The 21,503-nt window shown below is 34.2% G+C and overlaps 1 protein-coding gene across 10 annotated transcripts in view; it reads right to left on the minus strand.

The window, feature by feature from the left end:
* The window catches only part of NFIB (nuclear factor I B), a 282,680-nt gene that overhangs the window by 55,043 nt on the left and 206,134 nt on the right, over nt 1-21,503 (minus strand). For 5 of the 10 annotated variants that reach the window (XM_063080855.1, XM_063080854.1, XM_063080853.1 and 2 more), the window contains 2 exons: nt 18,806-18,894; nt 1-5,216 (listed from right to left, as the gene is read on the minus strand). The exon at nt 1-5,216 is cut by the window's left edge and continues 1,342 nt beyond it. The exons of 1 other annotated variant lie outside the window; for it this stretch is intronic. In XM_063080855.1, coding sequence (XP_062936925.1) covers nt 5,087-5,216; nt 18,806-18,894 — 219 coding nt within the window. In that variant the 3' untranslated portion in view covers nt 1-5,086. Of the gene's footprint in view, nt 5,217-18,805; nt 18,895-21,503 lie in introns of those variants that run through there. 4 more of the 10 variants (XM_063080856.1, XM_063080860.1, XM_063080858.1 and 1 more) reach the window with 3 other exon arrangements.

Consider the following 21,503-nt stretch of genomic DNA (forward strand, 5'->3'; position numbering starts at 1 on the left):
TGTCCCCTTTACTATTAACAATGTGACCAACATGGCACGGACACAGTACAAAGAGTTGTCATGGCAATGAGTTTGGCTGATGCAAAGGTCATTGTGCAGGGTCAAAGGGCAAAATCAGTGGTCCATGTTACCCCCCAACTGCAGGGCTCCACTCCACCCACACAATTTTAAGGAATTAGAAAAAACAGGGGAACTACCAGAAAGTGCAAAATATGAAGAAGGCAGCTTTCAGCTCCTTCAGCATGGAGTAGAACATTCAATTTTGAGCTTTTACTATTGAACTTGAATAGCCTGCACATAAAAAAAAAATAGTGTTCTATAGAAACCCAATTTCTTAAAGTCCAGGAAGCATGCAGCTGGTTAATGTTAACAGAAGACCTCGACAGGAACATGTAAACTATATTGAATGTCATGCTTGGGGCCTATCTGCCAGCAATATTGTAGAGTTGTTTCATTAAAAATGAATACTGTACACTGAATATGGGAGAGCTTTCTGCAGCCTTCATCGTTCCACACAGTACATAGAATTTTGAGTCTAGGTAAAGAACATGTCCTGCTGTCACACTGCTGAAGATGTCCCTGTGCAATCTCTTTCGTTGAGTCCTTATGAAGCTACAAGTCACAAATCCAAGATTCTGCTCCCTGAGGACACGTTAATGTGAGACATAGCACTGCTTTCATTTTCTGCCTATCCTGAATGCTCTGTGAAACTTAACCTTAAATACCATCACGTGACAATCACAAAAACTTTTGCTAAAGGCCGTATATACTAATAAAAAGACAGTGGTGCTTCCGACATTCTGAAATGCTCTGAAAACCAACTTTTCCAATACTAAATACAACAAAATAACCTTCATAAAATATAACTTTTCTCCATTTACACTTTTTTAAAGGATTAGTATCCTATGCTTTTCAAGCACAGGAATCTGTGAAATAACTCCTAACATGGACAGATTTTTTTTTTAATACATAACTTAAGAGACTGGAGAGTTTTAACTCAAGTCCAGTCTCTAAACAAGGAATATTCTTGTTTACTTTAAAAATGGAAACAACATATAGTTCCATTATAATTGTTAAAAAGTTAGCTTTACAAACATGGGAATTTTAATTTAAAAAAAAATTCTTAACAAAACTATACAGTGTACAAATTACTGTCTACAAGGTAGGCGGTTCGTTAAGAAGACCTTTCGCTCTTCTTGCTACCTGCAGCTTCACAGATTCATTCACATATTTTTTAATGGAGCTGCCCACCCAAACGTTACCCGATAACTATATTGCTATAATTAAGATTTTTGCCATGTCTTTATGTACAGTCTCCTTCACTGCCTTTTATTTTTTTTATTTCCTTAGACAAGCCTCAAACGCTCATGTCACTCCAGGGGAAACACGCTTCAGAGGCACTGGGAGTGGTGGGCTGCAAAGCAACAGCAAAAGCTGAACAGTGCCACGGAACTGGTGGCTGGACACACTGCCCCCTGCTGATGCCCTGGGGCGACCTGTGCCATCCTGAAGCTCCGCAGTTCTGAGTAAGGGAGGGGCGTGCAAGACTTGCAAAAGTGGGGCCCTTCGTCCAAATATACTTCCTGGTAAAATAGAAGGAGGCCGAAAAATGAATTTGAGGTTTTATATATAGTAGTATTTTTCACTGTTTATCTCAAGAGGAGAGGAGAAGAAAAAAAGGAATTAAAAAAAAAAAAAAAAAGCAACACTTGAACTAGGCCTTTGTATTCAAGAGGCAGGCAGGAATACCCACAGTGTGTAACATTTAGCTAAAACTGCCCGTTCACTGGCAAAAAGGAGAGCGAGTCTGCCTTTAAAGAATACTGCGTGTCCTGTGAGGTTAATTTGTTCACCTACTAGATCAAAGATACATGAAGACGTTGGCTGAGATGATCTGTTTTTTACCAGGGCAAGTATCATAGAAATGATTGGACTTACTTCTGAACTTGCGCTGCTAGGATCCCGCTGTGCTATTCAGCGTTTGGGCTATCAAACTGAATGGGCTAATCAAATTCAATTCTCTAGCCCATAAGCATTGTTCTAAAGTATTCATTATTAAACGATATGCTGTGAGAACAATTGACAGTTTATTTTATTAGACTATGACCTGGGGGAAGGGGGTCCGGGGCTCCTGAAAACAGCCTATCTCATGTCACTACTTCTGAAAAATTTTCCTTCTAGTAATGAATTCACTCAATGGGACTGGATAGGGAGGGAGGTCTGGGCGGGGGGAGGGGAGGAGAGGGTGGCAAAACGAAACCAGCCTCCATTCACCCTCTAGCCCTCCAGGGAAACTAAATCAAATCTACATTTGAGGTACCATCCCTTAAAAATATCCCATCAGCATCTAATGGGCTTAATTCATCCACAGGAAAATTAATTTCTTAAAATTCTATATTTCCCTCCTGCTCTGGTTCTCAGTTTAAAAGGGCAGGTAAAAACAAAACCTAACAAGGTTTATTTATTTATTTTTTTTGTTCCTTAAAAATTGAACTTTGATTTTAATCTATCAGTCCAAATACATTCAATAATAGCAACCTTTGTTCAATCTTCAGGATACTTCAAAAAAAAAAAAAAAAAAAACCCTAGTGCACCGCCATCCATCTGACATAGTAAGTCACAGGTAAATCAGATCCTGTCATTCATGAAATGAGAGGATGGGGAAGAGAAGTGGCAGGGACAGATCTGGGAGCACTCTCTCCACCTGGTCTCATGTGTTTTGTAGGAGAAAGTACATTCATGTTTAAACCCCAATAGTGTTTAACATCCAACATCCACTATGTGGACATTTCAACTAATATCTTTGCCAAATATGAGACAGGCTCACTCTCCACTGTGGATCTGGAACATTCAAGAAAAAACTACCACCAAGCCAAGTCTGCCTTTTTAAGCCAAGTCTGCCTCCAGGAGAATTTGTTGTGTTTGCTTGCTCTTACTATTGTGTTGTTATGAAAACGAGAAATGAGTTCAGCTTGCACCCCAGGTGGGAAGTTAGAGAGGGGGAACCTGTGTAAGAGTTGAAGTTTGTCACAGTAGGCAGAACAGTCGCTTTGCAGCCCAGGCCCATCTCAGGGTGCACTGCTTCACAGCTACACTGTAAAGTGTTAAAAAATCCTCCCACCCACCCCAGAATATATATATATATGTATATTAAAAAAAAATCCCCTGTCCATCTCTCAGTACACAAAAGGACCTCATCACACTGCAAAAATAGCAGTACCCACTTTGGTCAATTAAAACAAACAAACAAAAAAAAAAAGCATACATTATTTTTTTAAATCTGTGTACTTACCTATAATAACCAATACAGCTAAAAGCACTACCTACATAGGCAAAACTTGGTATTGCATAATTCGTATAAATTTGAAACCCCTCCCCCCCAAATATTAATTGGAAGATGAAAAACATGAAAGGTTAATAGAAAAAACACCAAAATACTGAAAATATTGCTGGTCGATTACAATTTTTAAGCGGCAACTATACACAGCCATGATATGCTTTATAAATGTGAGATAAAGGTATAATAACTGTCTAAAAAATCCATGATGTCACACATTTTTCTTCGTCTGGAGTACAAAATATTTTGTCATAAAAATGGTAAAGATTTAAAATGATAATAAATGCAGCAAAACAAGTGTAGTGATGTCACTTTTTTGTTTTTTTGTTTTTTTTTATGTTTTTTGTTTTTTAGATTTCAAGGCAAGGCACGTAATGTGGACATTATATCTTCGTGCAAATTAGGATTACTGGAAAGAGTATTTTTAATTAAAATTTTAAGAGACATAGAGGCAAAATGTGTCTGCCCATGCACACTACGGATCTGTCAATACAAGAAATTTGTTGAACAAGGCTAATGTCTGAAAGCACCATGCAAGTTTTCAGCACCCTGATTACATTTGTTTTCTCAAGAGTGCGTTTTTATATCCTACACCCTGGCGTTCCCAGTTTGTAAACTGTAAGCTTTACCCTTGTGACATGGATTTGCCTGCCTCTTTGTCTCTATAATGCAGATTTTATAGAACCTTTTGTACACCCTATGGGTTCTTGATGCAACCAGTAATTTTAAATAAATAAATTCTACCTCCAAGGAGGCTGCAGCTAAACCAACATAAGTGCTGTATTTTCATTAATTTTATTTTTCTCAAGCACATGATTTGTCTTGATTTAATGCCTTTTTAATGCCCTCAAAAACGGAGGGGAAAATAAATTCGTTCAAAATTATTTAAATTCTTTTTAATCCCCTCAATTTAGAGTCCAAGGGCTGAAGGACTTATAATCATGATTCCCCTTTAGATATAAATTTATAAATTGCACTTGCCTCTGTTAAGTGTTTCTTTTGTGGGGAAAATATTATATTAATTTTTACTGTTGCATGCAGAGATAACACTTCACCTACATAGAGGCATCTCCTCCATAGAGCCTTTGTGTTCAAACTGTTTTTTTTTTCCTTTTTTCTTTTTTTCTTTTTTTTTTTCATTTTTCTTTTCTTTATTTTTTTTTTTTAAAGATTTCAAACTGGGTTACACACTGGAAAAGGCTGGGTTAAGGGCCAAAATTTAATAAATCTGTACTGATAACTAAAGGCTACAGAGATTTTACATATTTTTTAACTTTTAGAAATCAGAGTGCTTATAAAACGGCTGGCTCATGGCTGTCACCCAGCACCTCTGACGCTGTCTCCTAGCCTTCGTTGGTGAGATAACCAGGAATAGTGATTCCATGCGTAAACAACAAGAATACTAAACCAATAAAACTAGCTTATCATGCAAATATTAAGGCATCTAGAAAGTCAGTTAAAATATATTGTCATAGAGACAGAACATCTATTTCCCAGCGGACTTCATGTAACAAAGGCTACGTTGCAGGGGCTGTGATCTAACATCAGTGAAATATCATCGACCCTTTTTATGTCATTACAGTTTCAACCTTAAGGGAACTAGTGATTGTAAGTGCTGCAATTGCTGGTCTATTATCTTCTTTCTTCAGTTTCTTTCCTTTCTCCCTTTGTTGTGTTTTGTTTTGTCCAGTCTTCCTCTTTTCCTTTTTTTTTTTTTAAATTTCTTAAACTATTGTATTTCGTTTTCCCTCAGTTGCTCGTTTCTGCTTGAAGGAAAGGTTCTCCAATTATGTTCAAACCGTAATTTTGGACATTTGCCGGTAGGATGGGTGTCCTATTTGACACTTGGAAAGGAACCAAGCTAGCCCAGGTACCAGGACTGTTGAAAAGAGAGGGGCAGCAGGGAAGGAAGAAAAAAAGAAAAAAACACAATGTTAAATCTACAACAATATTAGAGACATAAATTCCAGATGCATCAAATTTGTACTATAACTTTCTTCGAAATTACATTCTATATGAGATAAATGTGCCAAATCACACATATTATACCTGTATATTCTATATGGTCTATTTCTTTCATTAAAGCAAACTAATTGTGAGGCAGAAAAACCTGGAGTAGTACACATATACTATTGCTGAACTCTAACTGATTGAAGATATTCCTCCTAAAATTTTTGATCCACTTTGATGTAAATGCAATACGATTTTTTTGTTGTTGGAAAAAAAAAAAAAAGAAAAAGTAAGGCAGCAATCTACAATGTATCAATATGGTTTACCAGTTATGTTCTAATTTTGTTTTACCTTTGATTCACAAGCAATTAATTCAGTGGTAGGATAGGTTTCAATTTTTTACCTGCCTATTGGGTTGAATAAAATTGAAAAGTGTAGTGAAAGATATTTCTTTCCCCCTCACAAGAGGAAAAAATACATTTTTCAGGTAGGCCCGTGCATAATACTCAATTTTTAAATGCCTAATTACCAAACATATTTTAATCATTGAAGTTTTTCAGCAAAGACAAAACAAACAAAAATCACAGAACACAGCTTTTTTGGTTCTATGCAGAACACTGTGAGTGAAAACGTTTGTAGGAGGCCACAGAGTCTCAGCTGTGCTTCTGAGTTCTTTAGCTCTCCAGTGGTTTCCTTCTCCTTCCCTATAACTTACTTTCAGATTGAACCAGTCTCCCTCCAATTCAAGTTTTCCTACATTGGCTGGCAACAGAAGCCTGAGCATTCCCTGCCCCTCCCCACCGGTAATGATACCACATTTGAGCTGCTCTGAATTTGGGGGGTTTGGAGGGAGTTGTGGGAGGACTATTGCAGGGAGTCAGCAGATGACATTCCTGCCTCTCTCCAATCAGCCCTACTTTCACCTATGGTGGATTTCAGGCTTTAAAAATAAGTTTAAAAAACAGTTCTCTAATTGCTACTGGTATAATCTCTCATTAAAGAAGCATCATATAGAGGAAAATAACATTAGATCTACATATCACAAAACAACCCCACACCATACATTTTGGGGTACACCTAATCTGTTTCAATATTCAACTGAGAATGAATGTCAGCTAAGCAACAGCTGCATAAATAATCATGAACCGAGAAAACATCAACCTGACAATTACATACCAGTTTAGCCATGGCCCAGAATGAAGACATACTTTACACTTTCAGTGTTTTAAATTTCATTTAGTATCTTTTGCTTTACTTTTGGAACCATGAGGTCAGATGCACACTACTATTGTAGCTGTCAGTCTAGACATACTCATTTGATCATATGTGAATTCCAAAGGTACAAAAACCTTTATGGAATATTAACTCGGAGGAATAATTTTAGATTAAAAAAAACTTGATACATAACTGTTTTTAACTCTGGAGATACCTCTATATAAAATGTGCCTTATTGCTATATATCTAATTACATATTTCTGAGTTAATATTTCAACAGAAAAAAAAATCACAGTGACTTTTTATGCTCAAGGGATTTTATGATTAGATTACAAGCTCCATGACAGTAAACTCCATTTCTCTTTTTGCTAAGCATCTAGTATAGTACCTAGCACATGGTAGATATCTAATAAATTTTGGGATAAACAAACAAATCAATTAATTGTTTCAAACTGCATCCAACTACAAATTTTTAAAAGGTGTTTCCCATGATTACATACACTCATGAATATGTTGTGATTTGGTCACCTATAAAAGGAAAATAGGCATCCCTGAATTTAAAATTAGAGATACTTAGCATTAGCAAAAATTGATTATGCAGGCATAATTACATTCAAACTAGAAAGATATTTCTTCATTATCTGATGAAAAACCATAATCCTAAAGAACAAGAATATTTGTCATTGAAACCTTTTCTAAGGGACTTAACTTTTCACTCTTCCCACACACAATGTCAACAATTATTTCTGTCCTCTGCATCACTGATTTGGCAACAATGTTACATAATGAATCAAGAAATATATTTTCCCCTCAACTGTGGTTCCACTGCCCTTTATACACAGTCCTATTACAGCATTTATTACTTCATATCATAATTACCTGTAACTGCAATTACCTTACTGACAGAAAGGTGAGCTCCATAGAGAAAAAGACCTAGTTTTAGCTATCCTTATACAGTCTGGCCATAGCTGAATCTAAGTATTTATTAAAAATAAAATAAATTGCAAAAATAAATATCCATTAGTTTTAACCTGAAGTAAGAAGCATGTTATCAAAAGCAAAAGCTCAAATAGATAATCCTTGACAGTAAAACACATTGACAACAAGCAAATTCCTTTTCAAAATCAAAAGGGTACCAAATTAAATAAGCTCAAGAAAGTCATTTAGAGATTGCATGCTTTAGGGATATATAGTATATTTTAATGATTGAAAATAGATGTGTCTCCTTAAATGTACAAATCTACCAACTAATGGCAGAAAAACCAAGAATCCAGGGTTTATTTTGCAATAGCTATCATAATGACTTCTTCAGAAGAGACATGTATTATTATTCTTCGGAAAATGCTCAATAAAAATAAATTGATGCTACTCACTAACAGGACTCTTGCTGCAGAATGCCTAACAAATTTAATTTAAATGTTTATTTAAACTTTTCAAACCTCCCATCCTACATTATGACCATATCAAAATTGCAGCGTGCAATGTATTTGTCAATACTGTTTATGAACCTTCGGGGGGAAATAAATTTCAAACATTAACACTATGCAGACCCCATATACGAGTTTTACAAGTCTCTCATTGCCAATTTGTAGGTTAAGTGCAGAACTATAAGGCACAGACATTTTTTAGAGCTTTTTTGGTATCCCATTGAAAAAAACCTGGTAAAACTAATTCAAAGACTATAACAACAATCTAAAGAAAAATGTTTAATCAAACAAAATAATTTAAATCATATAATTTCAAAGACACAATGCCTAAAATTACCTAGTTATTCAGGTAAAAATGTAACAGTGCTTTTTACATATCTAACTCTTTTTCTATATATAATTTAATGCAAATAATCATATGTATGGATAAAATAAGCACGTATATACATATACAAATTAGTTATATGTAAAATGCTTAATAGTTTTAATTCATAGTGGAATAAGAACTATATGGATAAGTTTATGTTCAATCCAACAATCTGAGCTCTATCTATTAAGAGGTAGAATATAACTGGAAAAGTTTCAAAATATTCAAGGTCAAATTCAGCTACTTTGGCAATATATCTATAAGCATGTATTTATTTTCTTTTTACTAAATTTTCCATTGCCAAATCACCTTTCTTTAGGTAAACAGATAATAAGCATGACTGAAAGTTGAAAGCACATCTTTAGAAAATATTTACTGGGAATAACCATTAAAATAAGAAAAGAATATACGTACTTTGTGAAAAAATCAGGCTCAAGAAAAGCACAAAAGATTTTTGATAGTACTTTAGCACAAAGCAAACTCACCCTAATGATGTCTAATTTATGTATATAATGAGATATTTCATTAAAAACAAAATACACAAGAGCTAAATCAAAATTCCAAAAATAAAATGTTTGGTACCACGGATATTTTCACATTATTTTAACCAAGTGTACGATGTGGCTCCCTCAAAAAGTGAAGAAGCAAACAAACAAATTATTTTGACCTCAGGCACTAATGGTAGGTGACAGTCCTGCTGCATTTTATACTGATAAGACTACATCTAAAATATTGTGTTTCTCCTAGGAATCAGTCTTCAAGAGAAAGAAACTCTATGGCATTTGTTGAAGAAACTCAGCAAATCATATCATTGAAAAAACAGCTAAAGGGAGACAGGAAAAACACAACAGTTGAGTTGGGAAGAAATACAGACCTCTGTATGATTCAAGTAAACAGAATTAGCACAAAGGGAGAAATTTCCAGATGATAACCATACTGAGGACCTACTATGAGCAAAGTACCATCTTTGGTATTTCATGTATGCTATGTCACTTAATTCAATAAACTCCTGAAATGGCCATCATTATCCCCATTTCAGAGATGAGGAAATTGAGGCAAATGAAGTTACTTGCCCAAAGTCTCCCACCTAGCCCTTAGATATGAATCTGTTCTGATTCCCATAGCCATTTCACTATATTACATTGCTTCCTTAAGAAGTCAGACAAACATTAGAAAGAACTTTGGAACAGAGTTTTCTGTATTTGCTTCAGGAGACAATGAATTTTCCATGCCCCATACCTCGCTAATGTTGCAGAACAGACTTATGCACAGAATATGTGGTTGGTCTGGGTGACCAAGCAACCTGAAATTCTATGTATCTTTATTCTCTGAAAACAAGTCTGGTTGAAGTTTTGCTAGGGTGACACTATAATGAGGATTAACAGGGAAGACGATACCCACTTCTTCCTTTTAAAAATGATACACTATATATTTCTTATCCTGGATAAATTGGTTAAAATAGTCTTTGCATCTACAAGGAGTAAATAGACATTTATCTTTCAGTGAAAGAAAGATATAAAATTGCTGGGGGTGGCCAAACCAATATTTGACAATTTTTTAAAAAATTATGCATTCTGTGACTGTGTCTTGTAGGCCAAAAAGGATTGGGTCCTTAGCTCTTAGTTTGGTAACCACCAAGAACCATAGGGTATCAAATAAACATACATAAGGTCATTAAGTTCAGTTGGAAACCAAACAAAGTCAAAGGCTTCACTTCACCTATTTGTTTTAGGTGATTAAAACAATAAGAGCTACTTCAAGAATGGCAAAATCCACTTGTTATTAGTCTGTATTTATTTGATAATGGACTGAGCAACCCGTTTGTTAAACAGTTTATAAAGTGTCAAAGTATCCAGTATACTAATATTTTTCAGGGGAATAATAATATTACCCATTCAGATTTTACATAATGATTTAATCATGAGACTACCATATTTAGTTCAAAGGTAGTAAGTAGTCTTTCAAGAAGCTTAAAAAATATTATAGAAAGAAAGCACCTAGAATTGCATATATTTATACACACCTCAGCTGTAATAGTAACCACATTATGTATAGATAATGAAAACATGGAATTGCCCAGAAAGCAGGGATAAGAAATAAAATAGATATTTTAATTTAAAAGAAGGATTTGCCTTTAATTTTTTTTTTTTTTTTTTTTTTTTTTGCACCAGTTTCAGTTATTTCCAAGAAGGAAAGTTTTTTACTTTCTTGACTAATCACTCTAATTTTATTGGCACCATAGTAACACACAGATATTAGTATCTCTCCCAAAACGCACAGTAAACAATTTTCCCTATTAATAGCTAAAAATCTGCCCAGAGACACTGGGCAAGGGTGGGTTAATTAAGTATTAATTAGGTTAGAAACCGTGCTGTCCCGGATTATGTGTGCACTGGGACTGGCTGCTTACTTCAGTACAACACAAAGTCTACAGATTGCATCTTGTGAAAAAACGCTCACTAGGACCAGTGAAGGAATAAAGGGGTAGCATTTAAGTTGAATCTATTAATGTATAAAAACAAAGAAAATGCTACTTAATAAATATACTAGTTGCTAACATTTACATAGTATATATTATTTGCCAGGCACTATTCTATGAGCTTGACCTACCTTAAAGCTCTTAATCCTCATGACAAACCTACAAGAAAGTACTATAATTATTCTGATTTTACAGATGAGGAAACTGAAGCTAGGAAGTTAAGTGTCTTGCCCAATTGTATTGCTATTAAGTTGTAGAAGCCAGCATTTGAACTTGAGAATTGTGGTTCTATAATATATATTCTTAACCCCCCTACACTTTACCTCATCTCCCTCTTTTGTAAAACACACTTTACTTTTTTCACCGGACTAGAATTTATATTACCACCAAATTATATAAAAGATTCTATGAATTAAGGTGCATATCACTTAGACACACTAAAATTCCCATGAAAGTATAATTCTTGGGCCCAGACTTCAGCACAAATAACTGTATTTTATTTACACAAGTTCAGTTGCTTTTCAGCTGCATGCAGTATTTGCCTTTGTGTGTGCAGATGTGGCTGTATGTCAATAATTTGCTGGTTGAGTTCCACTTCAGATCAGGCTAGACTGGAAGTGAAATATACAAAGTGCTTTACACAGATCTTGGGTTTCTTCAATTTATTTTTTCCATTTTTGAGGATCATTATTGCCATCTGAATGATCCTATTTGCATGCAAGATGATTTCTAATGATTATTACTATTTGTAATAATCTGTATCAGAAAGCTCCCTGGCTAGCTCTTACCTGAACTGCAAAGTACTCTTGTGGGCTCTCTGGGAAACACCCAATATCATAAACTGCAGGTGGTTCGTGGAATTATTTTAACTACAAGCAATAGCACTTCATAGTAATGAAAGAGAAATGTATTTGTTTCTTAACTAAGTAGGTAAATAGCTTTCTTTTTTGTTACTCCTTGGGGACCAACAGTTTTGAAAATAACATTTCAAAATGGTAGGCCATCAAACCTCATTACTTTATATTCAGTTGTTTCAGATGTGTTTGTTATTGGGGCATGCTGGATTGAATGTTAACTCTACCCTGCATGAATACTGGAATTTTCTAAGTAAAATAATGGCATGTACCAGTGAAATATTTTATCTAATGAAGAGCACAGTGCAAGAAAAGCCTTTACGTATGGGACCACTTCAACTGAACATTAAATATGCTCCTTACAATTACTGTACTCTTTTAGTAAAAAGCTTTTACATAATCAAGGCAAACTATATACTTAAACAAGGTAATCTATATACTTAAAAGTAATCTATATACTCAAAAGTATATATAATCTATATACTTCAACAAGGTAATCTGTATACTTATAAGTAATAAAAACTTATTTCCTTAAAATGTTTAGTTTGAACATAAATAAGAAAAAAAAACCTTCTTCCCCTCAATAGACCAAATTAAGTAGATTTTGAAAAATTATGTTTGATCTTTTTCATATTTTAGACAGGAAAATAAAAGATGAAGAATTATTATAAAGATGACTAACTGTAAATAAATTACATTATGCACATGCATATATACATAACAACTTAGGTAGCTGTGGGAGGTTTTAACCAATTAAAAAAATATAGAATTATCAGGCTCAAAGTAGTTATTTTATCTCCTCCCACAGACCGTGCCACAGTGGAGGAGAGCACATGCTGGTTTCCAGCCCTTCTCTCTGGTCTGTTATTCCTCTCTACCCCGGGCTCCTTTTCAATGCTATTGTTACAAGAGCTACTGCTCCTCTTATTTACATTTGTGATTCTTCAACAGCAGACAAAATTCTCTACAAAAATGGTGCTTCAAACTAGTGCCTTTCACTACAGAAAAACCACCCAAGGCATACTAAATTAGATAGAAATGTAAGTTTTATACAAAAGCAAAAAGAGATTCTTTCACAAATGATTTTCACTTAAAAGCAAAAATCAGCATTATTTGCACAATTTCACCTCTAAAAGACGTAACTTATTTGTCTCAGAATTCTGAAGCATAAAATTGCAAATGATTAAGGAACTGAACAGTTTCTGATGCGCCTGCTACTCTGTTCACTTCTGCAACAGATCTGCCTTCACATAAAACAAAGTGCACAAGGGGGAGAATAACTAACTTTCTACAGTTCTGGAATATTCGAAATTTGTGTTCTTCAATTTCTTGAATTTAAATAGGCTTTTGCCTTTTCTATTTTCTTTTCTAACGTATTATGTTAATTATTATATTTATTCATCCATAGGCTTTATTTAAGTAAGTACGACTAAAAATTCACTATATACCCAATAACAGCTCTAGCAAACATGATGATGATGATAATAATAATAATAATAATAATAATAATAATAATAATAAGCTAATAAATGATACACTGGCTGCCACCTATGGAGCTGATTTCTTATGGATGTAATACATATGTAAATATGGCACTTTACATAAAACATCTCTAAATAAAGTAGGTGTTTAATATACTTCCTTTCATTGCAAAGGGTTAATCAGCAAGGTTTACATTTGGGAATTTTCTGAATCATGCTCCACCCTCTCCAGTAGCGCTGCCAAAAATCATCTGACAGGAAACGTAAGATTAAGTTTGTCCTACCTAAGCGAACAAAGAGTGCTCTGAACAGGCCACCGGTTTACTGCAGAGCGGGAACTTTTCTAATCCTGCTGGAATCTGCAGTGCTGCTCAGAAAATATCACGGAAAAAGTTGTTTTCTTTCCTCTAACATCTTGTCTCTGGATCATCTCATTTTGGTCGCACTGCAGATCCTGCTGCTTCTCCCGTAAAGGTTAACTTAAAGCTCCAAACATAATCATGTGGAAAATGGACATTATTGATTCCTGTGGTCCATTGTTCCCCCATCCTAAGTCCCTGAAGTTCAAGTTCAATCTGGAATTACATCATGTCTGGTTTCTCCTGGTTACCAGACGGCTTGAGACGTGACCACAGCTACAGAAAAAACAAACAGCCTTCTTCACGCTTCGGCTCCCCTATCGATTCAAACGTAAACTTTTTTTCTTTCTCTCAAGTATGCTTCAAGTATGGAGCATGGTTAATTTAGAGATTAAGTTCCAAATTAGATTATCTAATGGCATCTTAATGGATTGCTGACCCATTTCCTGTGGGATGGCAGCATGCAAGTCTGGCTGGAATACAATTAATTTCTTAGGAAGTATTCTGAAGAGTTTGCCCAGATAAAGAGGAAACGTCCTGTTGTACAAATCTTTCTTTATAAATGGAGAAAGTTAGGCAAAAGTATAACAAATCCCAACATAGTTTTCAATAGCCAGATCACAAACATTGTATGTCTCATATCAAGATCATTTTTTAAGAACGGTAACATTTTTATTTTTGATTTCATAAAGGGTGCAAATAATTTTGATGAGAATGGAGTAATTAATTCCTTTAAATAGAATATTCAAATACAAAGAGCAACACTACTTAGCAGCCCTGTTACCAAACAATGGTCATGTGCAATTTTGGCTTTTGCAATTCTCCCCCTGAAACCAAAGACTCTTCCATTCATCTACTTGATCAGCATTTCTATCATAGTCCCAGAGTGGCATGCTAGGGGCCCAGAATGATGCATAAAAAGTTGAACATTTTGAACACACTTTAGCACTGACAGCTGAAAAGGAAATTCAGCACTCGGAGAATAAAGCTCCCCCCAGGAACTCCAGGAACAACCCAGCTGTTGTACTGTAGTTATGTGTCAAGATAACAAACTGAGAGCAGGAAATGCTAACCTAGTGAATTCGCATGATGGTCTAAATGTAATGCTGAAATGCAAGTTAACTCTTAATACCACCTAAGGATAGGACACATACTACCCTTATCACACACATGCCACATACATGTGGATACACACACACACACATACATACATACGCATATATGCAAACACACATGTAAACACATATATGTACATACAAACATGGTTTGCAACCCAATATTAAAAAATATTTTTGTTTAAATGTCTGTTTTGAACTCTCTTGAGAGCATACATTTTACGAAGAAAACTATATGGACATAGCAAGGAAAACAATAAATGGTTAAGGGCAGTGTTATGCAAATAGAGTTACGTGTACGAGATGAATGCTAGTAACCCTTCCTCTTTACCCTCTCTCTCCTGACCAACCAGATCCAAATAACCTTTACTGGCTGCTAAATTTCTCTGGGGAAATCTAGCAACTCTCTAGAATTGCAGTAATAAACGACAATTTCTTACAAAAACATGTGTAAAGTAACTACAGAATGAAGTATTCAACTCATAGAAAGGAACTGCTAACACATGTTACATGGAAAAAAGCTGATAAAAGTCTCTTTGGTGCCATTCAATTATGGCATCAGCAGAAACACAGAAATCTTTCCAATTATTTCGGTAAAATCTTCATTTATTCATTATTTCAGAGGCTGAGCAAATGGTTTGTGTAAACATATCCTTCAGTAACACGCGCATGTTTATTTTAGCCATCTGAAGGCTTCTTCTATGTTTATATAAGCCATCAGACACATACCACCACTCACTTGCGGCTTTGCATTTTCTTTAAAGGGGTGAAGGGAGACAAGGAGAATGAAACAATAAATCCAGTTTCTCTTTTGCATAAAGCACTCACTCCAATGTTTTAAAATAACATATGTTTATATTATTCTTGGATTGTCCTTCGGCTTTCTTTTTCATTCAATTATATTGCTCTTTCATATTTTATAGTACAAGATATGTTCTAGCTATACTTTCAAGAAAGCCAGTTAGGGAGTAACTGCTGTATGTGTTTATACCCATATAACTCACATATGCAACACTGTAATTTGTCCACTTAGGAGGACAAAGCACAAACACAACAGTACCTAGCTTAAGCAATTCATCACCTATTACCCTCCTGAGAGCTGTGAGCCCTTCACCAACATTTTACTCTGGGTTAACTGCAGAAAAAAAATCACTTTCTCAAAATGCACGTAACTCCTTTGCTCATGCACACGAATACATGCATACACACACACAAACACACACACACACACACACAAATAGCTCACAAAATTTTAAGGTCAAAACAGCAAAACACCTTCAGGGTTGTAACCTAGTAAGTCTGTGAAAACGTTCCAAAAGAGTCAGCTTTGGTTCCTAAGTGAATGTTTATACATTGGGGTGGGGTGCAGGGGAGGATGGAGGAAATCTTCCAGCTTTGATTATACTTGCACAGCGCCCTCGGCACTGCCATTTCCAGTCCTGAAAAAGTAGCTGCATCTGGTATGAAAACACCTCCACAGGGCGATTGCTATAAAGCAGAAAAGGGGCGACCATGGACAAATGACCACACGAGTGAAGTAATGGCAGCACACAACAAACAATCGAAACAAAACAAAGCAAAACCCAAACACCCACTTTGCTTTGTCCTTTTCTACCACAAAGTCTCCAGGGACTGCCTTTTCTTAAAAACAAAAAGTGAAAACCACAAGAAAAAATCACCTGTGATATTTTCATTATTCCATCATGACAATGGCAAATTATTTAATTCTCTGGTTGAATAGATCTACATTTCTCAGATGTTTTCAACTTATTCAGATGATCTAAAACTGTAGCTGTGCCCTGCAGATATCTATTATCTACCTTAAAAATAGTAGTGTTGTAGACATTTATGATTTCCTTTTTCAGTATTCTTTCTAGAAAAAAAAACATTAAGTTTTAAAAATAACCACAGTGCACAAACGATAAGTTATGAATAAAGATTTGTGCCACAGACCTGGCCTATTTGTATTATCAAATATAGATTCAACTTGTGTCCGTTTTTGACAACTATAACAAAGCAAAGCAACTGTCTGTCTCATTTGAGCACCTTTATTCTGACCTTTATGACATTTAGATTTTAAGATCAGTGAGCATCTGTCAGTCAAAGTGGTTAGGACAGCCCACCACAGAAATTCAATAAATACCTGTCGAATGTATGCACGTGATGCCTACCCTTATTAATTATGTGCTTTCTGAATCACCATAAAAAAGAAACAAACCAAAAGCTACCTTTTAAAGAGTTTTTGGAATTATTAGGTCACTCTACATATTATTATCTTCTTATCCGAGGAAAAAATTACTGTGTTTGAGAGCGGGAGGAAAAAAGAAATCTTAACTAAATAAATTCTGAATTTTTTTCTGACTTACTATGACCTGAAACTGAATACCACACCAATTTTTCACCAAGAAGGCGATTTGTAACACAAACAATATTCCCCTAAGAACTGAGCTTAGTCACCACATTCATCCACTCCAAGACACGTATTCTGAGATTCTTTGTCCACTCACCTTTTCTTTGTTGGGGTATAAAGTTTTGATTCAAAAAGTGATTAGAATCTAGGTGAAATTATACTTTAAATCTTCAATAATTTACAACTTTATTTGCCTTTAATGTACTTTACAAGTGCTATCCTATTTTAGATTAAGTAAATGTCAATCAGTAATAAACAGATTTGGCAGTTCACACAGCAATAGGCACACTTACAAACATGAGTACGCTTCCTCTGATTTGGAATTCTTGTAAATATGGTAAGCCTGTATATAGACATGGGCCATTTTGCTAACTGATAGGCAGAGCATGATATATAAGACAGTAATTTAACAAAATAAAATGCAAGCATTGTGTTATCAAATCCAATTAAGTTGGCTTTAAAATAGTTATTAATTCAAGCTATTTGAATAAGATACTTTCATTTAATTTAACTAAGATGATTAATCATTAAGACTATTTAAATATGCTTTCATTGAGTTTATCTTCTTTTTTATAAGTATAATACTGGGGTTTTTTTCTTAAAAGAAGAAATAATACAAGCTTTTTGGGGAAAAAAACCTCACAATATGTAAAACTGCATCCATTTTTAAAGTGGATGTTATATCAATCTTCAAAAAGAGAAAAGTTATATTGTATTCATTATGGTAGTGAACTAATACAAAGTCATCAAGTTTTTACAAGCAAAATCCAGATAATTTTCTTAATTTTTATCTGAGTAAAACTGGACATTTAAATTAGTCTGATTCTTTTAAACTCTGCTCTTCAGCAGTTTCTATCAACCAATATGGACATGGGCAGCCCACTTACAACTGATATCTGAGAATGTACTTTTACATAGGCACTTAAGGAAGTTTACAATCATAGCAGGGGAGGAAAATTATGTTGGCTCTACTTCTGGTGAACTCCTTATGGTATTACCTCACTCTCTTCTGCAAATTTTTACCTCTTATTACTTAACGATTACACAATGAATTTTAATTTGTCAATATGACACAATTTATTCTTTATTAAAATAGTGCATAAGAAGTTGACTTAGAACAACTTACTTTCTAAAACCAATACATAAGAAAATTATCAAAACTGATTTTGAAAATGAAATTATAGAATAAATTTCTCACCAGACAAATAAATTCAATCTTTCACATCAATATACAGACAGAAGTTAAAACTTTAAACCAAATTCCTTCTTTAGCTATGGTTCCAACAATATTCTCACTCTAAAATTTATGGGTGCTGCCAATAGTTACATTGACTAATTTGAAATTTTTCTTCTAGGTTTTCCCCTCTGATAGGGGAATAAGTGAATAGCTAAATGGCTTAGAGTTAGCAATAGAGGAAAGAGTCAAAATGAGAAGTATTTATAATGTGAAAAAGCAATACTTTATCCTCAGATAGTTAAAAAAAATCTACCCTAAAGCTGTCATTTCATTTTTCAGGTCCTAAAATCTAAATGTCACATTCCACTCCCTCCCCCACCAAATACTTATAAATTTTATAAAACAGTTGGCAGCATTCAGAAATTCCAGTGATCAGTTAGAATATGCTATAATCTCAAATTAATTTGACGTTGCATTTAAATAAGAAATAAAGAAGGGGGGTAGGGGAAGAGGGGGTATAGCCAAAACAACTAAATTTTTAACATATATTTCTGTAAAGCTAGTTATAAACAAACACTATAGCTCATGTAATTTTTAGATGTAAGTGTAGGGTTGGAAATAATTAAAATGTTACCTTTGCCAAGTAATTCCCAATGTATCCTCACTGGTACTGGGGTATAAATGCCTGCCGTTTTGATTCATGGTCCAGTCACAAATCCTCAGCTGTCAATTGAAACCTAGCAGTCAGATATGGATCGAGCAGTACTACAGTTTTTAGTATTTAAATGAACACATGCAAAACTAGTACTGTACATGGCATTAACCTTACTTTCCCCAAGAGGAAACTTAAAGAAAAAAAAAAAAAAAGCAAAAGAAAATCTTACTCTGAAAAGCAAAATTCCTAGAATCTTTTTCCAAAAAAGCTATTGCAATATGCTTCTCCATTAATTAAAGCATACAAGAGAAGTGCATAGAACATAACAATTAGCCATCATTAGAGTACAAATTGAGCTGAAATAAAAGCAAACGTTAATGTTCAATAGAGAGATTTTAGAAAGAAAACAAAAATGCTTTTTTTTTCTATGCAACATACCAAATAATCTGCACTGAGTAAAATAATCAATAACTTTAAGCATGCAGTTTGCAAAACACAGAAGACATGCAGTTTAGAGGAGAAAGGCCCCACCTTACAAACATTCGCCCTAATTTATGTTTGGACGTATCAAGGTATTCAGTTTTAGATATTTACTAATTTTGTTTTACTTAAAGTGGCATTGTTTAGATAGTGTTGATAAGAATTTCTACTTTTATTTTAAACTCAGAGTAATGGCATTTAAAATATCTTACTACATCTGAAGAAAGTGAGGAATGCAATGAATACAAGCTGAAACAAATTCTTCCCAGATCGCCGAATCATCAGCTCTGTCCTTCAGAGATTGTTCCAGTAACCCTATCCAGCTCTGTTTGGTTAACAGCTGCCCTACAGTGCTAGCAGATTTATTGAAAAGATATATTGCTTATTTTTATGCTTAAGAAAGTAAACTTATCCGGCTTTGGGGGAAGAAACACACTAGAAAATCATACTTTTTAACCTTTAGATAGCCATGCTGTAAATTAACTGCATCTTGAGTCAAAAAGATGATTTCTTCACAGCAATTCACTAACCCTGGTTTGCTGCTTCTCAGTGAGAATTTCTAGATGATGATCAGAGTCAAAGTACCCCACAAATATATACAAGTAAATGTTAAAATAAATAAAAATAAATAAATAAAAGATGCTCAGTGACAAATACAAGTAAATGAACATTTGATTTTTCCTAATGTACTAATCCAGTGGAATCCTTCCTTCTTTTTAAGTGTTTCAACACAAATTGGCTTTTACCAATATATTTTATAATATAATAAATGCTTGGTAAATGAAAAAAATAAAATAAAATAAACTATGATAAACTGTTTTAATCCTTTCTGATAATGTTATAGCTAAAAAACCCTGGCTATTAAGAATCTTTACTTTTTAGACTCTCGAGCTTCTGCACACTCTAAGTAATAGTGATTCAGGAATTTTAGAATAATATGCCCAATTTTTACAGATCTGTGAGGCTCCAAAAAATACCATCCAAAATTTCCAAACATGTGTTTTAATTATATTGATATTTCAGGTAAAAGTTATCTTACAATTTAAGAAACTGAAAAAAATTCCCTTCATGTAGACAGACAGATAAGTAGATTGATAGATATGTAGATTCTGTTCAGAATATGTCACAAAGAAGTCGTTAATCAGAAATAAATTAGAAAGGAAACTAAATATTCTTAAAATACACCATAATACTTACATAAAGGAGAAAATGTATACTTGATGAGTTTTAAGTCAAACAGATGATACACTTTTGCTATTTTAATGAAGTAAGTTTTTATTCAGTCTAGTGTGTGAGAAGCAATATGGCAAGATTTTTTTAAAAATTCTCAAAATGAGTCATCTAATAAGAAATTCAATGTGATGGGGCAAATTGATTTTTGTTGTTTTTTTTTTTTTCACATTAACAGAGTAAACAGTTGTCTATTTCAAAATACAGTTTTAAAAGTATTGAAATAAAACCATGAAAACAATCTAAAAACAGTTAAAGAAACTTGGCTTTGTATAAAGATTACCTTATGGACCACTTATCGATTTTGCTCTAGTCAATGCAAATGCCAGTTTTGTATAAATTGAACATTCTCAAGAAGGGAGGAGTACATTTAGGCATGGCACATGTTAATTCTGTTAATTCTTAACTTCAGGTTAGTTTCTATGGGCCTCTCAGCTTAGACTGGAGAAGTTTTCAGAAAAAGAATATACTTTCATAAAACAGTGGGAACCAAAATATCACCCACTGATTAGCTTACTGTCTCAAAGACAACTGCAGGAACACTATGTCTCCAGAAAAATGCACATGTAAATTAGTTTTTTGTTGTTAATGTTGCTAATTTTTTGTTTGTCCGTTTGTTTTACCACTCCTAAAAATGTCAAGTGGGCTATCTCTGGTCACATGCTGAATACTAAAAATCAACATGTTTTTGGACTTTTCTTTCCTAAGAGTAGTCTCAAAGGGGTTAAAACTGACTACAGCTCTTCATTTTCATCTATATTTAAGATGCAGTTGTCCCTCGGTAACCATGGGGAATTAGTTCCAGGACCTCCCGCAGATAACAAAATCCACACATTCTGAAGTTCCTGAAAAAAAATGGTGTAGCATTTGCATATAACCTATGCACAATCTTCTTTTATACCTTAAATCATCTCTAGATTACTTATAATACCTAATACAATGTAAACGATATGTAAATAGTTGATAT

Source organism: Cynocephalus volans, chromosome 16, assembly GCF_027409185.1.
Source record: "Cynocephalus volans isolate mCynVol1 chromosome 16, mCynVol1.pri, whole genome shotgun sequence".
NCBI classification, from domain to species: domain Eukaryota; kingdom Metazoa; phylum Chordata; class Mammalia; order Dermoptera; family Cynocephalidae; genus Cynocephalus; species Cynocephalus volans.